Source organism: Neopsephotus bourkii, unplaced genomic scaffold (assembly GCF_033783945.1).
Source record: "Neopsephotus bourkii isolate Nb327-2 ecotype Australia unplaced genomic scaffold, CSIRO-AGI_Nbou_v1 NB_1707, whole genome shotgun sequence".
Taxonomy (NCBI): Eukaryota; Metazoa; Chordata; class Aves; order Psittaciformes; family Psittacidae; genus Neopsephotus; species Neopsephotus bourkii.
The window spans coordinates 3,256,781-3,279,606 of NW_026902181.1; the positions used below are offsets into that span (position 1 = coordinate 3,256,781).

Consider the following 22,826-nt stretch of genomic DNA (forward strand, 5'->3'; position numbering starts at 1 on the left):
GAAGGAGGGATTCAGGGCTCTGTCCCTGGCTCCTCAGCAGGTTTGCTGTGGCTTAGGGTTTTTCTGAATTTATCTTTTTTTAATGTAGGGTAATGTGGGGCAATGTCCAGAGAGTAAGAAATGACAAATAACCCCTGGGGCATTTAGCACCACTCCTTGCTTTGCTGGAAAAGTTTGGTGTGTGCTTGTGCAATACTTAATTATCCCATTTCACATGACCATGCAGAGCTGAAATTTGTACTAACTTGTGAGTATTTGCTCAGGTTTTGTTATGGTATAAGCCAAATGACACTTTATATATACTGATGTTATATTAAAGTCTGCTCAATGTCACAATGTTTGCTGACAACTGAAAAATTGTCCAAGTACTAAAGAGCAACAGAACTCACTGAAGAGCATGAAGAACAGCTTCTTTTCATTTTTTCAATATAAACTTCTGCTTTGATTTACAATGCTAATTTGTGCAGCTTTTGACAAGTACCAAGTGTTATTTTATATCTATGAATATCACTTGTATTACTTCAGTTGAACTCTTAAAAGCAGGTTGTTTAAGAATGTGGTTTAATATTTAAATAATGGGGTTTTTTTTGTCTTTTAAATAGGTGAATGTCTATGTGCTGGGAAAAACTTTCCTTCTGTTGGCCAGAGAACTCTGCATAAATGCTCCAGCTATAGGTATTTTTTTGAGTTGACTTTTTGAGTATTTGGGTGTGGGTTTTGCATGGTTACGTGACAAGAATGCGTATGTGCGTGTATAGATAAACACAGTACTGTGTGCCAAGTGCAAAAGTGGTACCTTTAAAAGTGAAGCTGGAATCAATCGAGGCAGAAGAGCCTTTGCTGACTATGGGAGCCTGTTCTCCTTTATGTAAGAGTTTTGGGAGCTAGATGCTGTTTTCTTTTAAAAACTATTTTGTTGCTTTTTCCAAGCTATTCTGAGATGGGTCTCATGTGTAACAAATTTGGGTATGTTTGCAAGCTCACACAGGTCTGTGACACTTTGGTTCTACAGAGATGCAGTGTTTGAATGTTTGCCGAATTCACTATTTGTCCATCACCTGTAGCTGCGTTGTTCAGAGCTTGAAATACATTTGGGTTGATGGAAAAGAAGCAACTTTTTCCAAGCATGTGAATAACCTTAATTAGTAAGTCATCACTGAAATTGTAACAGTGATAGGAAGGTGGGTTCTAACCTTCAAACGGGCAAAAAAGCTGTTGTCTAGGCTATAGCTTTTAAGCCAAGGGAGTTCATGCCAATTCCAGTTAAAAGACTGTTTATAGAGAGGTCTTGTGACTGCTACCACCTCTGTACAGGAATTTTATTTCTGTATCTTTACCCACTCTCACTCCCACACTCCTTAATCTATACTGAGAGCATCAGATGCCTTTGTATACAATACACATACTCCCCCCTTCAGATGTACTCAGCTAGGCACCTAACTGCCTGCCTTTGCAGCAGGAGAACCCGCAGCTCACATATTGAGCACTGTCATAACAGCATCCAGATAGAATGTGGCAGTGCACAGCTGTCAGCTGTAGTGGTGTGCAGACTTCATTTGCATAGCTTGATATTTGGTAAAAAGTTGTTATTTTCAATAATTCATTTGCCTTATTTCTTATTACTTTTTTTTAAGACAGAATGGGCAGGATTTGTGTTGTGGCTTAGTTTCAAGGTCTAAATTAATGCAGCTTAGGAAAAGGCAAACAGAAAACCCTTCTCAATTAAATGTAGAGGTACTTGTTACACATGGAAAAATGCTGGTTTAGACTGCTGCTTTAATATTCTTTCCAAGGTCATCATGATGCAAGAAATTTGTAAAAAAAACTGGCTCATCAGTAACGATTGTCAGATACTTGAAAAAACCCACCTACTTTTATCACTCTTTAAGAAAAGTTAAGGGTATTAGCTGTATAATGACTAATAGTGGATAAGACTGCTTTTAGAAAAAAAAAAATAGGGGAGGGAGGCAAAGATCCAGCAGCTTTTCTTATTAGTAATTTTGAGTGAACTTAAAGGCTGTATTTCAAGTGTTTCTCTAATGTCTGCTCCTAAAAGTGAGGATGGGATGTGTATTTAGATAAGGGGTGCTAGTATTGCAGCTTTGGGCTAAATCAGTGATGATGCCTGTAACCAAGTTAAGCCTTGTCTTGACTCTGGCCATTCAAGTGGGATGCAGTTGGACAGGTGCAAGTGTCAGTGTTACTGTTTGCTGGACAGGCTGGAGGTTAATACAGATGGTGCATGTGAATGGGCATCAGGGATGTTAAATATAACCACAGGATGATTTTGATTGACTTTGATTATATTCAGGGTTTGTCTAGCTTCCGCTTAGGCAACACAAAGGAACCCCTGAGCTTCAACAGATGTCAGGTCCCTTTTTTGTGAAGGAAATTAAAGGCTACTGATGGATAGTCCCAGTTACCAGGCAAGGAAACCCTTGTATCTGCAGTGATAGCTAATGCCCTGTATAGCTGCACAGAGGGGATACACTACAGTCTCATCACCCGTTAGCTGTACTGTAGAGGAATTAACAGACACAAGCCGTAAGATGAGCAGTGATCAAGTACACAGGATTTAGGGCAAGTAAAAATGTTTTATATTTCACAGATTCATAAACTGCTCTAGTTTAGAACATTCTGTTTAAGTCAGCTGCAGTCTGCACGTTAGTTATCTATATGCAAAATAAATGCACAGTACGTGCAAAATTTAACATTTCTCTGCTTGTTGCAGTCTTAATAATTAAGTCAAATAGCTTATGAATAAATAAAATAAGATTAAATTCAAGAGCATTCCTTCACTTATTTGTATAGGCTGATGTAGCAGATAGGTAAGTAGCATAACATTCCATACTGCTGCAGTTTGTAGTAAAACAGAGAAATCCCTTAATGTGCATCATCGCAGTACTGGAATACAATCAAGGTGAAATGCATCATGCATAGAAAATGAGCTCAGGTATTTGGCCTCCTTGTACTCCGGTACCATTAGTACTGTCCGAGGAGCACTGGAACTGGAACGTCACTTTCCCGCACTGCACTTCAGTCATTCCTTCTTGCCCAAAGTAACTGAGTTCATTACCATCCAGAATAGCACTTACGTTATAAAAGGTATCTTGCTCAACCTGCACAGGGTGTTCAAACCACACAGAGAAAGTGTTACTGGAGCCATCAGAGGTAAACTTTGTCAGATTTTGAGCAAGGACAACACCTAAGCGCTTCAGTTCAATTTTGACACTGTATTCAGCTTTGCCACAGCTCGATCCATACAATCCCAGTCCTGCTATAAATATCCGTTTGTCTACAGCAAACTGAATGCTGTCACATCGCCCTCGGTACCTCCACTGATTGCTGCGGTATGCAGAAGACTGAAACCGATGGCATCGCTGAGGTACCAGTCCTTTTCTTTTTGTCAGCGGAAACTCTAGTTTGGGTTTATTTGCAGCTGTGTACCAAAGGAATATGTTGTGAGTTTCCTCAAGGGTGAGGATATCAGACTGGGCAGCTCCATTAGCAAACTCTTCCAAAGTCATGGTTGGAATCCGCACCAGGTACAAAGCTTTTCCTAATACATTCCTCTTGTTGCGTGGTGTAACTGGCAGCCCTTGCCTTTTGCATTCAGCCTCTGCCCAGTTGAGAACAGCCTCGAAAACTACTACTTCCTTGGTGTTGAGTGCCTCCCGGGTTACAATGATCTCTAGTGTTTGTTGATCTATTTCACAGAAGCCCTCTGACTTCAGTGCCATTTCTGCTTGAGCATCAATCACTTCCCAGCAGCGCTGGGTCAGCTCTGGCTCCTCAAAAAGCCTGCTCTGAGACAGCAGGACACAAGCGTTCTTTGCTTCTAAACTGGTCTCCAGAAAATTGACGCAAGCCTTTGCTAGGGCTGGCACAATGTACTTCTTGGCAGCATACAACGTAGCCAGAACTGTGTCAGCTTCCAGGTCTATTTCATCACTATACATATATCTAGATGAGAGAAAAAAAATAGTTTATTAGGGAAAAAATAAATATTTATATCGGCCATTAAAGATTGATCTCTTGTCATCTTTGTTGGCAGTGAATCTTATATATAGTATTTGTCAGCACATTAAGTAAACAGTAATAAGTGCATATTGCACAATGCCAATTAGGAGATGCATATTTTATAAGCTACTTTGATTCTGTCCATGTAATTAGTAGACTTGTAGTGGCCACTTACTTTAATAGGATTAGAAAGGCTGCAGGTTCCACATCTGGTATATGGATTTCGGATTTGACCTCTGCAAGATCACCATAAAACATAGCGTAGAAGACAGAGCTACCAACTGCCAAAACGTACTGGAAAAGAGAGAGAAGCTTCAGTAGTATGTATCGGCAATAGCTGAGCATGCTGGCTGGCAGTTAACAGCTACATTGAGGGAAAGTTGAAAGCTGCAGTGGAGGCAGAAGACTGCCTTAGACTGTGCCTTTTAATTGCAGTGAATTACTTCTGGTATTAGACAAGAACTGCAATTAGGGGGGGGGGAAAGAGTGGAACCTACTTGTAAGACGGGAGAGAAGGCGATATGCACAGTAGTCTTAAAAAGCCAGAAATTATGTGCACAAACCTTATGGGCAGGAACTTTCTTGGATGCCCCTGGTGGGCCCACGATGAAGTGAACGTCAGCCATGAGTTCGTTATTGAACATAAGCGCGTTCCTGCAAGCGAGGGGAAGGGGGAGAAGCCCCGTTAGCGGAGGGCAGCCCCTCACCTGGTTGCCCCGGCCCCGCTGGCGCGCAGCCGGCCAGCCTCCCGCAGGCCCATCCCAGCCCTCGCTCCTGGCCTCGGCGCAGGTGCACGGGGCCGGGCCGCGCTGCCGCCCGGCCGGCGAGCTCCGGCGGGCCTGGCCCTTACCTCTCCCGCAGTGTGGGGTGGAAGGACTGCCAGTTGGCGCTCTCCAAGTTGTTGTTGTTGAGGTTTTGGAGCTGGGGCGGTGGGGGCGGCTGGGCGCTCTGCTGGAGCTGCAGGGCGTTCTTCTTGCTGTTGGCAGCGGTGGCGGCGGCGTTACTGTTTGCGATATTGGTGTTGGTGCTGGCAGGGTAAAGTTCTGCAGCCATCTTCTTCTTGAGGGACAGGGGCACTATCTCATAGCATCCTGGCACCTTGCCGTTTGACCTCACACTCTTTTTGGACTTCTTTAAGGTCTCTGGAAGCAGAAGAAAAAAAGTCAAACACTTCATGATCCTGCCATTGAGGCAACCATGGGACAGTGGCATGAGCAAGAGAACTACCAATCCCAAATGCGAGTCCCACTATCTGGATATGTTGTATGCTTCTAGATGCGCGGTGGCTTTTGGTGGTTTTGGTGTTTTGTATGCGCGCTCTGCGGTTACAAGCCCGACGCGCTTTTCCGGGGGGTGAAAGGGATGCCGCTGGGTCGGATCGATGCCAGCGCTCACCTTGGCTTCCAGAGGAGTCCCAATCTCCGCGGCTCCGCTACGCTGGCAGTGGGGGGGCTGGCAGGCACTTCCTTCCACCGAGGAAAGCGGAGATTAAAAACAACAACAGAAAATCCCAAATCCAGCAGCAGCCCAGCTCCACAGATCCAGCCGAGAGCGAGCCGAGGCGGCGGGTCAGCAGCGAGAGTCAATCCACAAATCCTCTTAGTGCAGCAGCCCGGCGAGGGTGAAGCGCAAACAGCCGCCCGATCCCCGCTGCCAGCGACCGCGCTCCGCTCCGTCCTTCCCCGCCCGGCGGGGGCACATCCGCGGCGGCCGGACCGGGCCGAGGCGGCGGCTCTCTGCAGTCCCGCTGCGGGGCGGCCCCAGCGCCGCTTGCACCAACTTTCCTTCTCCTGTTCTGCCGGCGGCAGCCGCCGCCACACGGCGCTGCTCCTCCGCGCTGCTCCCGCCCTCGTCGGGGGCGCTGCTACCCGCGGGGCGCCCCGGCTGCTCTGCGGCGGGCGGCGCTGCCCTCGGCGCTCCCGTCACAGAGGTAGCGGCGGGATGCGGCGGGGCTTGGCTCGCTCTGTCGAGCCCTGCCTCCGCCTCCCGCCCTAATAGGCAGCCTCCGCGCTGCGCGTCACGGTGGTCGGGGCCAATGGGGAGCGCAGGGGCGCGGCGGGGGATCCGCCCCCCCGCCCGGTCTTGTGTCAGTCTGCTGCGCTCTTTCCTGCCCCCTTCACTGTACGTGCACTGAGCCGAGCAGAGGCTCGCCCGCTCCCCCTCCCGCGCTGGTCCCGGTGGAAGCTCCGCCGCCGGGTGCCCCCTGATCCAGGCCCCGTTACCGCGGCGGGAGCGAGCACTGGGCAGGGGCACCGGGGACCGGCCCAGGGGCTCCCGGAGCGGAGCGGGGCTCGCAGAGCCGGGCGCGGGCAGCCCTTCCTGGCCGGTCCGGGCGGGGGCGCCGCCGCGCCGCTCTCAGACCGGCACCGTTCCGCTTCGCCGTGCTGCCCCCGCCGGGGCTGGAGGGAGCGGGTTCAGGGGGCACGGCCGAGGAGGGCGGTTGGAGTCGGGGAAGTTGCAGCGGGTTTTTCCTCCCCTTCTCTCTTAGCCAAGGAGCCGCTGTCCCGCGGTTGTGCGGGGCCTCCCGAGCTGGGTTCTTGCTCGCCTTCCTGGGGTCTTCAGTGGGGACCGATACTGTGGGTTGACCTGCGTCTGGACACGGCTCCGGCCGTGCTGTCCCGGCTGCCTGTCTGGGGGAGGAAGTAATTCTTTTAAATAGTTTCCGTGGGTTTTTCTGTGTTCCTTTTAACGGTTGTGTTATATCTAGGTTCTTCCAAAAGCCTGTTCCTAGTCATGAGTGGGATAGGGAGAGATAGGAAAGTCTTCAGAAAAGTAGATGCTCCTGTCTTAAAAAATTTTTCTTCCTGTCTGCTTCATGGCCCCCATAGCCCCCGTTCAGGAAAGCCAGACGGTTCCACCCCAATTGGAAAACTTGCTGGCTCCTGCACAAGGGTTTCAGTCCCAGGGGTCTCCTGGGAGCATTCCCACTGGACAAGAGGAACGTTTTTCACAGTGAGAACAATCAGCCATTGGAATAATCTCCCCAGGGAAGTGGTGGATTCCCCAGTGTTGGACACTTTGAAGATTCAGCTGGGCAGGGTGTTGGGATGTGTATTTTAGGTCACGTTTTGCCTAGAGAGGTTGATCCCTGAAGTACCTTCTGACCTGGTATTCTGTGATTCAAAGGAGACTCCCCTGCCCCTGGGAGCATTGTGCTGCTTTAGTACCTGTGGGAGGAATCAAGGTGTTAGAGCTTTACAACTTCTAAATAACTGGGGGGTTTATGTTTATATCCTTATGGGACATGCGTATGTTAATCTTGGCCCTGAATTTAGTATATATATTGGTAATATTAGTTTTTAGTTATCTGTGGCCTCTTTAAGGCTTTTCACTTAAAACCCACCCACATATTCATTATCTGACTTTGGTAGCTTCAGAATTTAAATCAACGATGTGCAGTGTTTTGTCAGATGACCTGTGGGCATGAATGCCAGTAGAAACATCTGAGCAGCTACAAAGCGAATGTGTAAATGCTCCCGAAACTCAGCTCGGAAGAGAAAGCTGTGAATTGCCTTGTGCTGGATAAGCTGAAGTTGGGTCTCTTGGGATAAAAGGAAACAGAAAAGCAAAGTAAGGGCCACTCTGTAGCATCACATGTGTTTCTGTGGTGCGAAGAGCAAAGTTTAAATGTTTGTTGAATCCCAGGCTATAATTCTGAAATGTTTTTGTTGTTGTATTTTGGAATTGGTCGTTTCTGTTGAGTACAGTTTTATGAAATTGTTCTTGGAAATACAGAGCAGCTGCCCTTAATGTCATGGGGATCAGTTAATCTTGCATAAACCTGTGATTTTTAGGGTCACGTTTAGGAGCTGACTGCACTCTGGCATTTCTTCAGTTTTGAATGAGAGGTGTTTGGAAGTTTTTGCGTGATAAGGGCTTTCATTTAAATGTTTCTGAGGGGCTGACAGCCATAATCACCTACTGTGTGATCGTGGTAATTATGGATAGCAACAGGGCATCATTGTTATAACTTGGTGCTGAATGAAACTGCTTTGATTAATTGTAAATTGTAAGATTGTTCCAGTGCTTCGAGCTGAATTTTCATCTTTATCAGTTTAAGTGCCCACATTGGGAATCAGCAAAGGAAATTGAGTTGAGGCTAATAGTTAACCATTTACCATACATCATGGATTCTTGGTCAAGTGATAAAAGGCTGTCAGGAAATGAGAAATTGATACCTTAAATAAGAGTAAACGTGTTAAGTGTAGCTTTTACAAGATTGTTTGATAAATTCTAAATTGGTTTAGGCAAAGCACAATCACTGCTGACATATTTCAGTTAGTTTGGAGCTGATAACACCAACATTTGAAATAAGTTTGTACATCTGGAGGCAGATTCATGACCTATGTAAATGGTTATAGCACTGTTGATGTTAATTGGGTTCCAGCAATTTATGCTGGTGGAGGGTAGTATCACAGTATCACAGTATGTTAGAGATTGGAAGGGACCTCAAAAGATCATCTAGTCCAATCCCCCTGCCGGAGCAGGAACACCTAGATAAGGCTACACAGGAACGTGTCCAGGCGGGTTTTGAATGTCTCCAAAGAAGGAGATTCAAAGTACTGTAATACTGTACTGTACTGTAGTACTGTAATAAAGAGTGTTTTGTATTGTTGCAATATGAATCTTGAGAAGGAGCTGGAATTAACTTTGAAGATGTAAGTAGACTTTTATTAGCGATGTGGGATTTTAAGTGAACATTTTTTTTCAAACCTTAGTTTGTAGTTAGGCATGAGATGGGATGTGCAAGTTACCTGATTTGTTACTTTGCAGGAGATGTTAAAAGTCTGGGGTCTAAGTCAAGCCCTTATTGTGCAAAAGCTTTTGTAAACGCTTATCTTTGTGTGTAATTTCACTGACACCAGTAACACTGGTTATGTGTTAGAGTCAGCATGTGTAGCCTCGAACCCTGAAAAGGGTGTAAGAAAAACTTCGTGCAGTGCTTTAAAGGTGTCTTGTCTATAAAGCAAGAAAGGATTTTGGTTTAGCTTAACTCTAAAGGTGCTTCTAAACCTTAGTGATAGGAGAATCTAGCCCAGCAGCACAGTCTGTGTTGTTGCTGAGACGTGAAGCAAGATAACTACAAGTTGCTTGAATACTGTGTTTCCTAAAGCAAAGTTTAGGATTAGAAATAGAATCATAGAATGATTTGGGTTGGAAGGAATCTTGAAGATCATCCTGTTCCAATTCCCCTGCCATAAGCAGGGACACCTTCCACTAGACCAGGTTGCTCCTAGCTCCGTCCAACCTGGCCTTGAACGCTGCCAGGGATGGGGCAGCCACAGCTTCTCTGGGTACCCTGTTCCAGTGCCCCATCACCTTCACAGTGAAGAATTATATTACTTCCTGTTGCAGATCCATGTTTATATATTCCTCGTTTTGCACACATGCTTGAGTTTGGAGATAAGAACCATGAGGTGTCCATGACGGCTCTCAGGCTGTTGCAGAGAATGAAGCGGGACTGGATGCACACCGGCCGCCGGCCCTCTGGGCTCTGCGGAGCAGGTACGTCAGACACAGAATGTATTGCTTCCCTCTCGCGGGTTGAATGGGAGAGCCTGGGGGTTGGAAACAGATGAGGACTTTCTCACTTACTTGGTGATGCTGTGTTCTCTGGAGTTCGTGCTGTCAGGCACCTACAGATTATATATGCCTTCAGTGAAATAGTTTCTGAAACTCAGACTTTATTTTTGCCCTTGCTCTTACATTACTTGCTCAGATCCTTTGTATCTTACGTTTTGGATTTTTACCCTCTTTTCTGGTGCTCTTCTCACCTCTACTCTCTAGAAGCTCTAGCTGCTAAAAGTGGGTGTTTTTTTGTCAGCTAAAATGACAACTTTAGTGCAAGCCCTTTGATTTGTGTCTTTATACAGTCTTATGCAAGAAACGTCCTCTTTGACCTGTTCTGTGAAATTATTTTCCTCTCCTTCTCCATTTTTTTCCAGGATCCATTGCTGTCACGATGCTTACTTAAAATCTACCAGTTTGGGAGGGCTAGATTAAAAGATAGTCAGTACCAGCCAGCGAGGTCGGAATAATGACGAGTGTAGACAGTCACAGAGTTCACATATAGGCTTTATTTTATTTGAAAGATCTTATGTGTGCATGCTGGAATGAGAAATAGCACTCAAACCTTAGGGAACCCAGGACTATGGCAAACTTCTTGATTTCTAGCCTCTTTTTGTTAATAGCACTTGCTTATTGCACATTACTAAACATTTTAATATAGACCATTGGTGACAGGCCTGGTCTTTGATTCGCTGGAGAGACTGTATCTACACAAGCAAGTAATTTGATTCAGTAGCTACAGATCAATAGATTGAAGCAGGTGGTGCCAAGTCCCCTACTGCATATACGCAGTTCACAATGGTGTACTGTGGACTGCATGACTGGGTTAGTTTGGTTCCCTGGCCTAAATGTCTGTGCCACACACTGTTTGAAGGGCCAGTCCTTACTTCAGCCCCTGATGTTCCCATTAAGGACTGCCGCACTTGAAACACCTACCTGTTGTGGAGCTCCGGTTTAGTTTCTTCTGAAAGGAAGCACTTTTGCATGCTTGAAAGTTCTGCCCACTGAGCCACTGCATGATGAGTGAGGGTGGTGATTCAGAACAGAGCTAATGCTCTAAATCAACACACTAACATCAGTGCAGCCAGCACTAGTTACCTAGCTGTATGGAGGGTCTTGCAGGATGGCACTTGGGCACTAGCAAGGTAGTGAACAGTGGTGACAGCGATGAGGGTAACAGCTTAAGCAGACTAAGTGTTTTGCTGGAGATCTTTCTATTCAGAAATAGTAAATTCTACTAAAAAGATGGGAACTTTCAAAATATGGGATCAGTGAAATTTTCTTGTGCTGTAATTTAAGTAGTTGACCATCGTTTCTCAAATGTTGAAGCACAGAATTTTTCAGGGAGCAATTTGCAATCAGCTTAATATTACTGAGTAGGAAGCAAAGTTTGTAAAGTCAAGTCGATCACCTGTATTCAGGGACACAGCTGAGCATAAGCATTTACAGCTTTTTAGTTGAAGGCAGGGACAAGGTGAAGTTATAGTTACCTGCCTGTTTTCTGCTTTTCCTCAGGAAATTTTCTGCTTTATGATACTGACTTTCCCTGCTTATTCTCTAGCTCTCCTAGTGGCAGCAAGGATGCATGATTTCCGACGTACTGTTAAAGAGGTCATCAGGGTGGTCAAGGTTTGTGAGTCTACATTAAGAAAAAGGTCAGTGCAGTTTTATTGCTTTTATCTTTCATTTATAGTACTGAAAAGTGTGTAGTCTGAAATGAACGTATATCAGAGAAAACCAGGTTCTTTTCCTTTTCAGAAGCACCAAGAATGTAATAAGTACAACATGGTTTTGCTGGTCATTTTTAAGTACTTATATCTGTCTCTTATGTAGGGCCTCAGATTCTTAGCAGCGATGGCAAGGAGCACTGTGTCTATTTAACAGGTGAAGAGTTGAAGGCAAAAAAAGTTGGGTCATAAATGTTAACAGCATTATCATGTCCTCGGAAGAAATAATTGATTGATTCTCAAAGCTGAGGGAGTACTGTGGGAATTTTTTCTCTTTTTTACTTCATAAAGAAGATTTTAGTTCATGAATCCAGAGTCCAGTGCTGGTAAGGCTTGTCCTTTAGCTGTTACTGAACAGAGCTTTTCCAAATATTTTGCTGAAGTATTAATTTTGATAGTTTTGCACTGCTAATAAATAGAAGACATTGCAGTGAGTTTAAGTTCACTAAAGGAGTCTGAAATGGAATTATCAGCAGAATGTGAGCCTGAAAATGGGACTTTCCCAGGTATCTTTGGCTGGGTTGTTTGTTGTCAGAGATGTAGTAGTATTTTCCATATTCTGATGAAGTAAATGGTCACCCAGGTTCACTCATTTTAGCTTTGAAAAGTTGCAACATTTCCTTTCCCCGTAATGTGAGTAAAAACCAGCATAAATGAAATACCCTGCTTTCTGTTGCCCCAGTTGGAATTTTCTGTACCACCAATATATTCTGAAGTTTGTTCCTCCAAGGCCGGTTTTTAGAAAGCTCCCTTCGTGTCTCTCTTTCTTTCCACCTCATGGAGACTAGCTTAAGCGTATCCAGCTGAGTCAGATACCTGTTAATAATACTCACTTCTTAATTGTGAGAAACATTTTTGGCCCAGATCTTCATTTTGGATCGGGAATGGTGTATTTCCCTACCATGCATGGGTGTTACAGGGAAGAATTTTAAGTGTTAGAAGCACTTCAGGGTACAACAAGTATAAGGATGAAGCAGTACAAATGCCATTTTTTCCTCTGGCCTGTAGGTCATGTGTTTCAGTGTGCAATTTGTATGATTAATGATTTATGCACCCACAATCTACTTCAAGATTCTTTGGTTAAATAGCTAGAGTTTGTTCTTACTAAAAAAATAAGCATAATAAATTAGAGTTGGAAGGAAAATTAATTTGAGCAATTGTTTCAAGCGAAGAAATCTTACTTCAAAATTCATGCTTTGAAATGTTTACTCAAATCACACATGTCAACCAAAATGACAGCGTTATTTACTTTGACAGGGTAAAAGTGACAGCTGAATTATTTTCAGGCAGCTATAATTACAACTATTTATCACGAATCTATAAATTTGATTGATGTTTTTCAAATAAGAGCACATTATATAGTATTTAACGAAGGCAAATAAAAAAAAATACCTTTGAATAACTCTTCTTGCACTCCAGGTTTTTCCTCTTCTTTCAAGAATTCCTCTCAAAATGCCATTGAGTAGAAGTGGTTTAAATTAATAAGAGCTTTTTTCACATTCTTAAAGATTTATTTGCTTCTCACTTTGATGTACAGTTTTATTTCCTTTTAATTATTACTACAGTAACTCCTGTTTGGGAAGAGCTACTTGTGCTTTGTGTGTTGTGAAGGTGTTGACTGTAGTTGGGTGAATGCTTATTAATGGATGATGTTGGATGCTGAGTTCACAGCTGATGGCTTTGCCCTGACAGCTCTTGAAGTGAAACCAAATTGGAGTCCAGATAATGTTGAAACTTCAGCCCACAGGTTCTGCAGTATGATTTGATTTAGCTCCCAGCTGGCTACATGGCTCCTGGGGAAGCACAGACCTTTGGTAACTGGACTTGGTTCTGGTGCTAATGGACTTCCATAGAAGGAATCTACAAGGCAATGGGCAGCACTGACATTATGGGCTCCTTCTGCCCTTTAGAGGCAGCCCAGCAGACTGGGGGAACGGGGCTGTGTTTATCCATGGCTTGCCTGAGGATGCAGGAGCGATGCTTTTTAAGAAAGCTCTGGCTGGCTTCCCGTTTTGGTAAGATCCTCAGCAAGGGGTGGCAGCCCATCCCAAGGAAGAGCACTATTTCTGATCCTGTGCAGTGCAGCTGTTTTGACTGTGTAAAAAGGGTTTATTTCACACTGTTGCCCATCAGCTGGAGAGTGCCAAGGCCTGCGTGGCTGTAGTCTATTGCCTCTTCCACTACTGAGTGCTAGAGGAATAGCTCTTAGGAGGAGGTTCACAAAAATGTGACATACCTTTAGGTCATAAAAATGAGTGACCTGATCATAAAAGGAATCTGTTTTGGAAGGAAAAAGAAACAAAAGCATGGCCCATGGACCCATCCTGTCACTCATCTTTAAATCAAGAGTTCTTAATTTAACCATCTGTTTGATTTTTAAAAAGTGCGTTTTTGTTTTTAATATGCTGTGGGTTTTAGTAGGATCTTGGTAAGCAGACTTCGTACTTGCTTCCCAGGGCCTTCTTGCTGTATGTTTTGAAGTACACAATTAAAATGTAAAGATTGTTGCTGTTGTTGAAAGTGAATTTATTAAATATTAATAAATGCACTGGTAGTTCTATCTCATTTTTCAGTCTAATTGAAATGAGGTTAACTTATATATCACTTTATACATTCAAAGTACTGTATAAATATTAGCTAATTAGTCAAATTGTTATTTTATGTGTCATCATCTGTGGAGATAGAAGAAATTAACTTTTAATAATCCCAACCCTATTATTTAGTTTAATCCTCACATTTGTGCCTGTGTTCAATGCACCTGTGTTCACTGCTGCCTTTTTAACCTTTACATTCTCTACCCCTTCATCTGTTTATTCACCTATTGCACACTTCTTCTGCATACTAATTATGTCTTATCTGCAGTAAGAATAATTTTTGTGATATTTGTCCATTGTGCATTATCCATGAGTGTTTGAAGATCTTAGGCACTTCTTCAATAGAAATAAAAGAAAATCAGCTTATCTTTGTTAACACTTGCATTTTAGTTCTTTGGCTTACTCTCTTTATCTTTAAATTGAGCTAATTTTTACATTAAAAAATACTTCTTTTCAGTTTCATAAAGTACTATCTGTTCAAAAACCTATTTGTGGTAAACTTCAGACGAAGTGAAGCTTCAATTAGTAGGAATTGGAATGAAAGGCCAGAATGGGTTTAAAGGGTTCATTTTTGAGGTGAATATTTTTTTTCACAGTTAAATAGCAATCTTGGCGAAGGAAGACAAGACTTGTTACATAGCAATGGCATTTACCACTTGGGTATGCTGTGGGGATCTTCATAAATGGGGTCTTTTGCTCATATCCTGGGGACTCTTTCAAAGACTGATCTGATATTTTTTCTGGAAAAATTAAAGAATCATGCAGAGATGAATGTATTACCTGAAGCTTTTCTTGTTTTCATTTCTGCAATATATAGCTCACATAAACTTCATGGCCAAGCTCCCAGTGCAGGCTCGAGCTGGGTGTGAGTGCAGGCAAAGCAAGGAGCACATCAGTACTGAATGACGGGATCAAATGTACCCCGATGAGGTTTGTCATGACACCAAACTGAGTGGGGAAGTGGATGCTTTGGAAGGGAGAGCCACCCTGTGGGAAGACCTTCTTTTGCTGGAAGAGTGGGATTACAAGAACCTGATGAAGTTCAGCAAGGACAGACGTAAGGTCTTGCACCTGGGTAAGCACAATCCAAGTGTGCAGCACAGGCTGGGGAGCAGCTCTGTGGAAAAGGACCTGGGGCTTGTGATGGATCACAGTGTGAGTGAACAGTGTTCTGCTGTTCCAGAGAAGTCAACAGAATGCTGGGTTGCATCAACAAGGCATCACCAGCAAAGGTAAAGAAGTCATTATCCTGCTCTATTCAGCAGTTGTGAGGCCACACCTGGAATACTGGGTTCAGTTTTGGTCTCTGCTGTACAAAAAAGATGTGGACAGGCTGGAGAGTGTCCAGAGAAGGGCCACAGAGATGACCAAAGGACTGGGAAGCCATATGATGAAAGGCTGAAGGAGCTGAGCTTATTCAGCCTTGAGAAAAGAAGGCTTGGGAAACCAGTATTTAAAGGGTGGCTATAAAGAAGATGGAGAATCTTTTTTTTTTTCAAGGGGTCGCATGAAAAAGACCCCAGGGGTAATGGGCATAAACTACTCCCAGGAAGATTCCCATTGGACACAAGAGGAAAATTTTTCACAATGAGAACAATCAGGCATTGGAATCATCTTCCCAGGGAGCGATGGATTCCCCAGTGTTGGACACTTTCAAGACTTGACAGGGTGCTGGGACATTTAGGTCACACTTTGTCAGGAAAAGTTGGACCAGATAATCCTTGAGGTCCCTTCCAACATGGTATTCTATGATACATGAGTCCAGAATCAGGATGGGAAGAGATGGTGACGGGGCATGTATAACTGCTAGGTGGCTGTGAGGTTGTTTTCCAAAATACGGAAGCCGTATCAACGGGAAGGGAAGGGTGTGAAGAACAAGAGCGTTCAGCTGTGATCCAAGTAAAGCTGTGCTAAAATTCTGTGAAAGGTGTATGCTGAATAAGTGAGAGCTATTTACCTGAGGTATGTGAGCATGGAGAAGTGTGGAGGATGCTCAGTATGTCAGAGCTGTAACTACTCTTGGCTGAAGTGTCATATGAGATTTTCAGAGAACTGGGAAGGTTACTTCATGTGAAGGAGTTGGTGGTGTGTCCGCTCTGATCTCAGCTTGGCAGCCTTGGAGCTCCCTTGCTGGCTGCTGTTGTGATAAACCGAGAAAGTAAATAGAGGAATATTTTACGTCTCCAGTAAAATAATTTCAAGTGGCTTAGGTGACTTCTAGAAATCTTTCTAGTTTGTTGATTGAAAACCAGCTTGATCCACGCGGGTTGGCATTGCTTACATTTGTAAGTTGGATTGTCTGGTTTAATGAAAAAGGTTTTATTTTTGAGGAATCCAATTTCACAGGCAGTGTTCGTTTTTATAAATCTGGCTTCTATACAGCTAGTAAGCTAAGACATTAATTACATACCTAAAATATTTTCATACTTCCTACTTAAAATGTCATTTTAGAAATAGTGTCTTACTTTTGAAACAATAATCAGCACTAACTTGGGCTTAGATTTTGTAAACAACTTTCTCTATGTTTGACTTCCTTCATCTGAGTGGCTGTTAAGAAATTAAGCAGCATGCTATTTCTGTTTTCTGGGAGATCATAAAGTGTTTTTGACAGACCACAGTGGAGGAACCATGCTAATGAAACAAAATTTTAAGGAATGCTAAACCATTTTGTTGCATCAGCATGGTGTGAGCGCTTCGGTCGGGGCAGGGGGGAACCACCAAAAAAAGCCAAGAACAGAAAATTCCAGGGGATTTAGACTGGCGGACTTCTGGGATGGCAGGGAGATCTGTTGGTGGGATCATTGGTGGGCTGAACATGAGCACAAGTGATAACCTGAGTTAACCATGTGTAATCGCTTGCAGAATAAGGGCTTAAAATTTATGCTAATTCATTTGTGACAATTTGAAATCTCTGTTTTGCTGTAAGCAAGTAAAGCCAACTAATTCTAAAGGTTGTTTTTGCTTAGTACAATAAATCTTCCAGTGTGCCTATTTTTTAGTACGTAGAAGAGTGACTGAGATTTGCCAGCAAATGAGCACCATAGATTATTAGTCACCAAATTAATCTGCAGCAGATGACTGTGTATGGTCTTAGTCCACTGCAAAAAGAGATGAAATGCATTAATGTAGTACACCATGGAAGCTGTTTAAGTGAAAATACTTCTCTTTACAGTTGCATTGAGCCAGGAACACAGTCAGACAAATTTAGCACACCCCAGGTGGTAAGTTGTAAGTTGTAAAACCATGCTAACTGGCTCACCTCTGATTTTTTCCTTAGCTTTAGTAGTGAGCTACTCATTCATACAGGCTTTAAAAATACCCTTTATATTCCTGGAAGTACATCTAGAAGTATATATGTACAATTATTACATATAAGGAAATTACACTTCTGTTTATTTACATACTGGTGGATACTGGAAAACATTTTTTATGTCATGTAGGAAGCATTTGATAACTGTTTCTGATACATATTCTAAGTATCACTTTCAGGGTATGTGCTTACATGCTTCTGTAAGTATTTCACGAGTAAACATTGTATAACTTGGAAAAGTGGGAGAGGAGGGTGATGCAATAGACTGGTAAATTTGTAGTTGAAGAAACAGCAATGGTCTGCCACATCAGTGCAGATTCTGAACTTCACTCCTGTGAGTGAGTGCACATGTTTAGAGTGATAGGCAGCATTAGACACAGTGGGAATGTACTGCAATATTTTGGTACTTCATTAAAATAAAAATCCTGTAAATCCTGCACTTTTTCAGAGTTTCCAAGTGTTGGAGTTGTCAAATCAGCTGATCTATTACTAGAATATTTGTAATTGATATGGCAGTTAAGATCATGTAGATAACATGTAACTTATTACTTAGGGTTTAGATTATATTCTTAGTGTGAGAAAAATCAGGGGCACTTAATTACCACCAGCAGCTTATCTTGCAGTTAAGTTTTTTCATGTATTCCTGCTAGCAATGTGCCAATATTCAGCTTAGTACTTTTTTTAATCGATTAATGAATTATTTTTAATACTTTTAAAAAGACCTCTCGCAGCAGGTAACTTAAAGGCTGAGTGCTCAGTCTAAATTTCGTGTTCACTTTTTAAAAAAACAGTTGTCTCTGAAGTTATAATTTGTTTGCCCTTCTCTACAGAGGTCCAGCACAAGATACCTCTGCTTTATGCTGCCTGCTTTATAGAGCTAGGTGCTGATTGTGTGTACATACGAGGATGCTGTGGCTTCTCCTAAATGGTCTCTCCTTAGAAGTCCCTCTTGGACCTTGAACTCGGACTCCAGAAGCGTTTGTGAGTTGGGCTCCAGAAGACCTTGTTCTTCTACGTGCTTTGTCATGCCCCACTGCTGCAGAAGTTCAATTAAACATTAAACCCGAGCAGCTAGCTGCACACAGGAGTCTTTTTTATTCCCTTGGCTGTAGACTGGATTCATAATTCTTCACTGGATGGTATCCCTGAAACAAAACCAGGGAAAAAAACTTTGCTCGGAACTTCAAAATGACTGACCCATTTTCCCTTATTGGGAGCTAAATTAAGTGTGAACAGAATCGCTTTACTGTTTTGTACACAAAAGTGCTTTATCAGACGGTGAGGTGTGGATTTGTCCATAAACGGATGAAATAAAAGCCGTGGAAATTTTTCTTTAAAAAAAAAAATAAAGGGCTGGGGTTAGGGGCAGATGACATCAAGCTCTGGAAAAACTTTTCTCCCAAAGGAATTTGCCTGAAAGAGTTTGCTGTGAGAAACTGTAAGAGGAGGGTTTATACTGGAAGTTGAATTTTAGCCTGAGCTGTAGCGGTTGTTCTGCTTTGACTATAAATAGAAAATACTTGTCTGCCAAATTTCAACTTTTAGAGCCCTTTTGAATTTGTGCCAAGGATGTAATATCTTAATTTGGGTAGCTGTTTATTTTCCTCCTTCTGTGCAAAACTTGAAATGGCAACTCTTACTAGATTTTTTTAGATCAACGAAAGTGCAAAGCAAGTATCATTTTTTGGTGGGGGGGACACACTTGAAAAATAGCCCGTAGCTATTTTTTTCATGCAGGCACTCCCTCGCCCCTGAAATTATTGTGTTTATAATTGAGGTTGCGTCAGTTTTTCATAGCTGCTGAACTAACACTACCTTGTTTTGTGCGGTGTAGACTGCTGCGTGCATCAGTTTGTTGCCTTGGTGGCATGTGTCCCAACACTGGATAAAGTTAAATAAATGTTTTAAAATATATAGACAGGATATCGGCCAATGTAAAATGTTGAGGCAGGCAAGTGGTTGGCAAACACAGGTATTTATTTATATCAAGTTAAAGGAGAAAAAGGAGTGAACAGCTCATTCTCCCACAGAGCTATGATCCTGACTCAGGGATGGTTCTTCATTTCTGGAGGATGGTTTGAGCTTTGTGGGTAAGACCAGTGAGAAGTGAATAAATAATGTGCAACTCTAAATGTGAGCTTGCCACTGGCTTGTGCGTACAACATAACGCTGGCAGCCTTCACCACGGGCATGCAGCCCTCACCCTGTTTGGCTTGGCTGAGGACTGAGGAAGAAGAGGGCATGGGCATGGGCACAGGACTGAATGCTTGTGGCCAGGTTGGATGGTTGAACTGTGCTGTGCTGTTGGTTTGAGCTCCCTGGAAGCACCACTAGCAAACATGACATAGCTGTGCCTGTCCTGGTGTGCATGCACTGAAGGCCTTGGGAGAGACCTGTGCTGCTGGTTTAGCTCAGGGCTGAAGCTGGTCCTTGAGTTGCAGATCATGCCAACTGCCTGTACGTTGGCTCACATGTGGGATAACGAACCTCTGATGGGGGCAGGGTATGTGATGTGAGGCACACGACACGGTGGACAAGGATAGGGGCAGACAGAGGCCTCAGGTGTCTTTGAGGAGACGTGCATGGGGTTAGGTGCTTGTCCCCAGCCTTGCTTCATGAGCAACTGGTTTTGCTGCTAGTTCCGCATACCCGGGGTTGTGCTGTTTTGGCTGGGTTCAGAGTCTGGCTGCTCATCTCAGACTCAGTAAGCGTGGGATAAACAAACTTTGCCAAAGTGCATGTTGGCTTTTTACAGTGGGAGGAGGATAATACTGTAACGAGGCGAGGCTGGTTGGGAGGAAAAGTCTTGCTGAAGTGGAACTACCTGTGAGTGCATGATTCATACCAGGGAGAGATGGATGACTGTAGTTTAATGATGGCAACTGAGAAGATTCATGCTCCTAAAGTAATACATGGGTTTGGCATTAAGTAGATCCTGAATTAAAATAACAATAACAGTGCCTTAGCCAGGTTTTCCTTCTAGCCTGATAGATGAGGCTCCCTCCTGGAAGGTGGGTAATACATGCTGGAAGCCCGTTAACACTGGGAAGGTTTTCTAGTCTGTTAGTTAAAAGCTGGGTGCTGCTGCCGTGAACAGCATCCTCTTCTCCTTTCCAATTTGATCCGAAAGAGGAGGAGGGAGCTGGTCCCTGGTACTCTGAGGGAAGGACTTGGGCTGTCAGTCACTCTCAAATGCATGACTGATGTGGGGCTTTGTGGAGATGCCTGAACTCCAAAAGTGAGACTAGGTTTCAGAGGCTTTCTTCTCAGCAGTGCTAATTCTGGTTGGCATAGCCATGAGTGGGCACAGTGTGCTGCTTGTTGGTTTTGCATAGAGGTGCCCATCTCCTTGCGTGTTTTGTGGACCTGTAGCCTGTTGTCCTGGGTTTAGCAGTAGCAGTAGCTCTGGGAACAGGGTGCTTCCAGGCAAAGTGTCCTGAAGTTACAGCATGCCTCCATCCCTTTGCAGGGGGATGTCTTGCCTTGCTCCTCAATTTACAGAAAGGGAAATAAAGGTACTGATGAGGATACAAGGAGAGAGTGTGGCCCTGGGCTCTTGAGTTTGTCCGTGGAGTTGTTTGGAGACTAGATTTCTGTCCTAGAGAAAGTTTCTTCTTTGGAAGGAACTTTGTTTGCATTTCGACGTAGAGGAGAAAACCATGACTGCATTTCGCAGGGGGAGAAATGCTGGAAGGTCCTGTGATGGAAGTACTGAATCACCCTTTTCAGTTTCCTAGCTTTGCACATGGAAGCTGTTGTCAACTTTGCTTCCTCTGGAAGATGAGAATATTCCAGTGAAGCAGCTGCAGACCGATCATTGCTGTTTTCCCATGGAAAATGTTGATATTATTAAAAGGGCACTTTCTATCAGAACAGCATTCTGCCAGATATTTCCTGATCTGGCTTTATGTTTAACCTTTTGTTTCGCTTTTTCCATCTGTAAAATGGACGTGTTCATTGTTAACCACCTGTATAAAATGCTGGAATTTGTGGATGAAGTTATGACAATATGGTCTCATTTAAGATTCAGTTCCTTTGACTCAACTGCTTTCATGGCAATTCCCCGTGGAGCTAGTGCTTTCTCTCCCATAGGTAGGAACTTCTAACATGTGAACATTAAACAAATGCAAAGTGTATTACTGTAAACTATACACATTCATCTATTCTATTTTGTGCTATGTGTGAATGATCCCTTTATTTTACTACTGATTCTGTGTGTCCTGGGAAGGTTAATTCTTGTTCCTCTTCTAGTCTGCTGAAGATATGTTACCTTAATATTTGCTTAGCATAAATTAATAATGCAAACTATGATGGTAGATATTTTAGTTTGAGAGTCTGTTTCGTTGTTCCTGTTGATAACAAAAGCAGCAAGACAGGAGAAATGAGCTGCATTTCTTGTCTTGGTTTTGTCAGTCTATACTTAATTGATCATAGGGGCTGCAGTATTTCTAATCTGTCTTAGTCAAAAAAAAGTGTGTAACATACTGTTAATACGTCAATTTGTGATATGAAAAGAGACTTTTGTTGCAGCAGATGAAACAAGTAGTATCACTTCAGTTTTAATGTAGTCTGTATTTGAGCCAGAGTTTCTCAGGATGACATGTTTATTCTGTAACTTAGCAGTTTAACAAATTTTATTGCTTTTAAAAGTGTTCATAAAGTTGTCATAGTAATGTGTTGTTGCTTTGGTAGGTTGACGGAGTTTGAAGATACACCAACAAGTCAGTTAACCATAGATGAGTTTATGAAGATTGACTTGGAAGGAGAATGTGATCCTCCTTCATTTACAGCTGGTCAAAAAAAACTGAAGATACAGCAGGTGAATTCTGAACCAGATGTTCTCTCCTCTCTTCTACCTCTCTCCTCTCTTCTACATCTGTATATTCCTTTTTGAATCAGTATATTCTAATTCCTAACTGACCAGCCTTTGATAAGGCTTAGTTACATATATTTTGAGGTTCTTAAGAGAAGGGTGAGTGTTAGTGCATATACCTATTAACTAAAGGATTTTTTTTTTGTTTTACTGACAAAGGGACAGCTTCCAGTTCTTTTATATATATATATATATATGAAAGTTTTTCTCCTATATACTTTTTGCTCACTCCTCCAGGGAGGCACGCTCTTTCAGATGTGTAGCTTCAGATGTACCTTTAAATATCCCCTGATGAGGGATCGAAGTCTGCCTGCTGTCTTAGCCAGCTGCTGCGGGAAGTACAGAGTCACTGCTCTTGTTAGTCAGATCAGGATATCTGGGTGGCCAAGTAAATGAGCACCAGCTGAGCTTTTGTGTTGCACAGCTACCAGTGTTTGGTGCTTAGCCCATGACTGCTGTACTTACTGTAGGTGAGGGCTCAGCACACTGTGCCCAGATGCCCCCCCATTTGCAATCTGATGCAGTTACACTAAGCACCGTTGCCTCCTTGTGCTTGCTTTCCTGCTGTATGTATGTTTCCCTTCTTGTGCTTTGGCCTTTTGCCAAAGCACCAAATCTTTTCGTCCTCACAAAACAGGAGGCTCTCATGTGACAAGTTCAGCTGAGCTAGTGGTGTGGAGGTCTTGAGTAGCTGTCCTAATAAACATTATAATATCCACCTAATATCCTAATAT

General features: G+C 43.2%; 2 protein-coding genes across 4 annotated transcripts in view; one reads left to right on the forward strand and one right to left on the reverse strand.

Moving 5' to 3' along the window:
• BRF1 (BRF1 RNA polymerase III transcription initiation factor subunit) overlaps nucleotides 1–22,826 on the forward strand; it is a 175,041-nt gene that overhangs the window by 77,320 nt on the left and 74,895 nt on the right. For both annotated transcript variants that reach the window (XM_061376200.1, XM_061376201.1), the window contains 4 exons: nucleotides 603–675; nucleotides 9,376–9,525; nucleotides 11,150–11,243; nucleotides 21,912–22,038. In XM_061376200.1, coding sequence (XP_061232184.1) covers nucleotides 603–675; nucleotides 9,376–9,525; nucleotides 11,150–11,243; nucleotides 21,912–22,038 — 444 coding nt within the window. The remainder of the gene's footprint in view (nucleotides 1–602; nucleotides 676–9,375; nucleotides 9,526–11,149; nucleotides 11,244–21,911; nucleotides 22,039–22,826) is intronic.
• On the reverse strand, nucleotides 2,575–5,901 carry BTBD6 (BTB domain containing 6). 2 transcript variants are annotated; one of them, XM_061376203.1, is made up of 5 exons: nucleotides 5,416–5,901; nucleotides 4,871–5,162; nucleotides 4,584–4,674; nucleotides 4,196–4,314; nucleotides 2,575–3,963 (listed from the first exon to the last, which is right to left on the reverse strand). In XM_061376203.1, exons 2-5 carry the CDS (start codon nucleotides 5,071–5,073, stop codon nucleotides 2,931–2,933), a joined length of 1,446 nt encoding a protein of 481 aa, XP_061232187.1. In that variant the 5' UTR covers nucleotides 5,074–5,162; nucleotides 5,416–5,901; the 3' UTR covers nucleotides 2,575–2,930. The 2 variants fall into 2 exon arrangements, with proteins under 2 accessions (XP_061232187.1, XP_061232186.1); XM_061376202.1 differs by lacking the exon at nucleotides 5,416–5,901 and having other exon boundaries at nucleotides 4,871–5,393.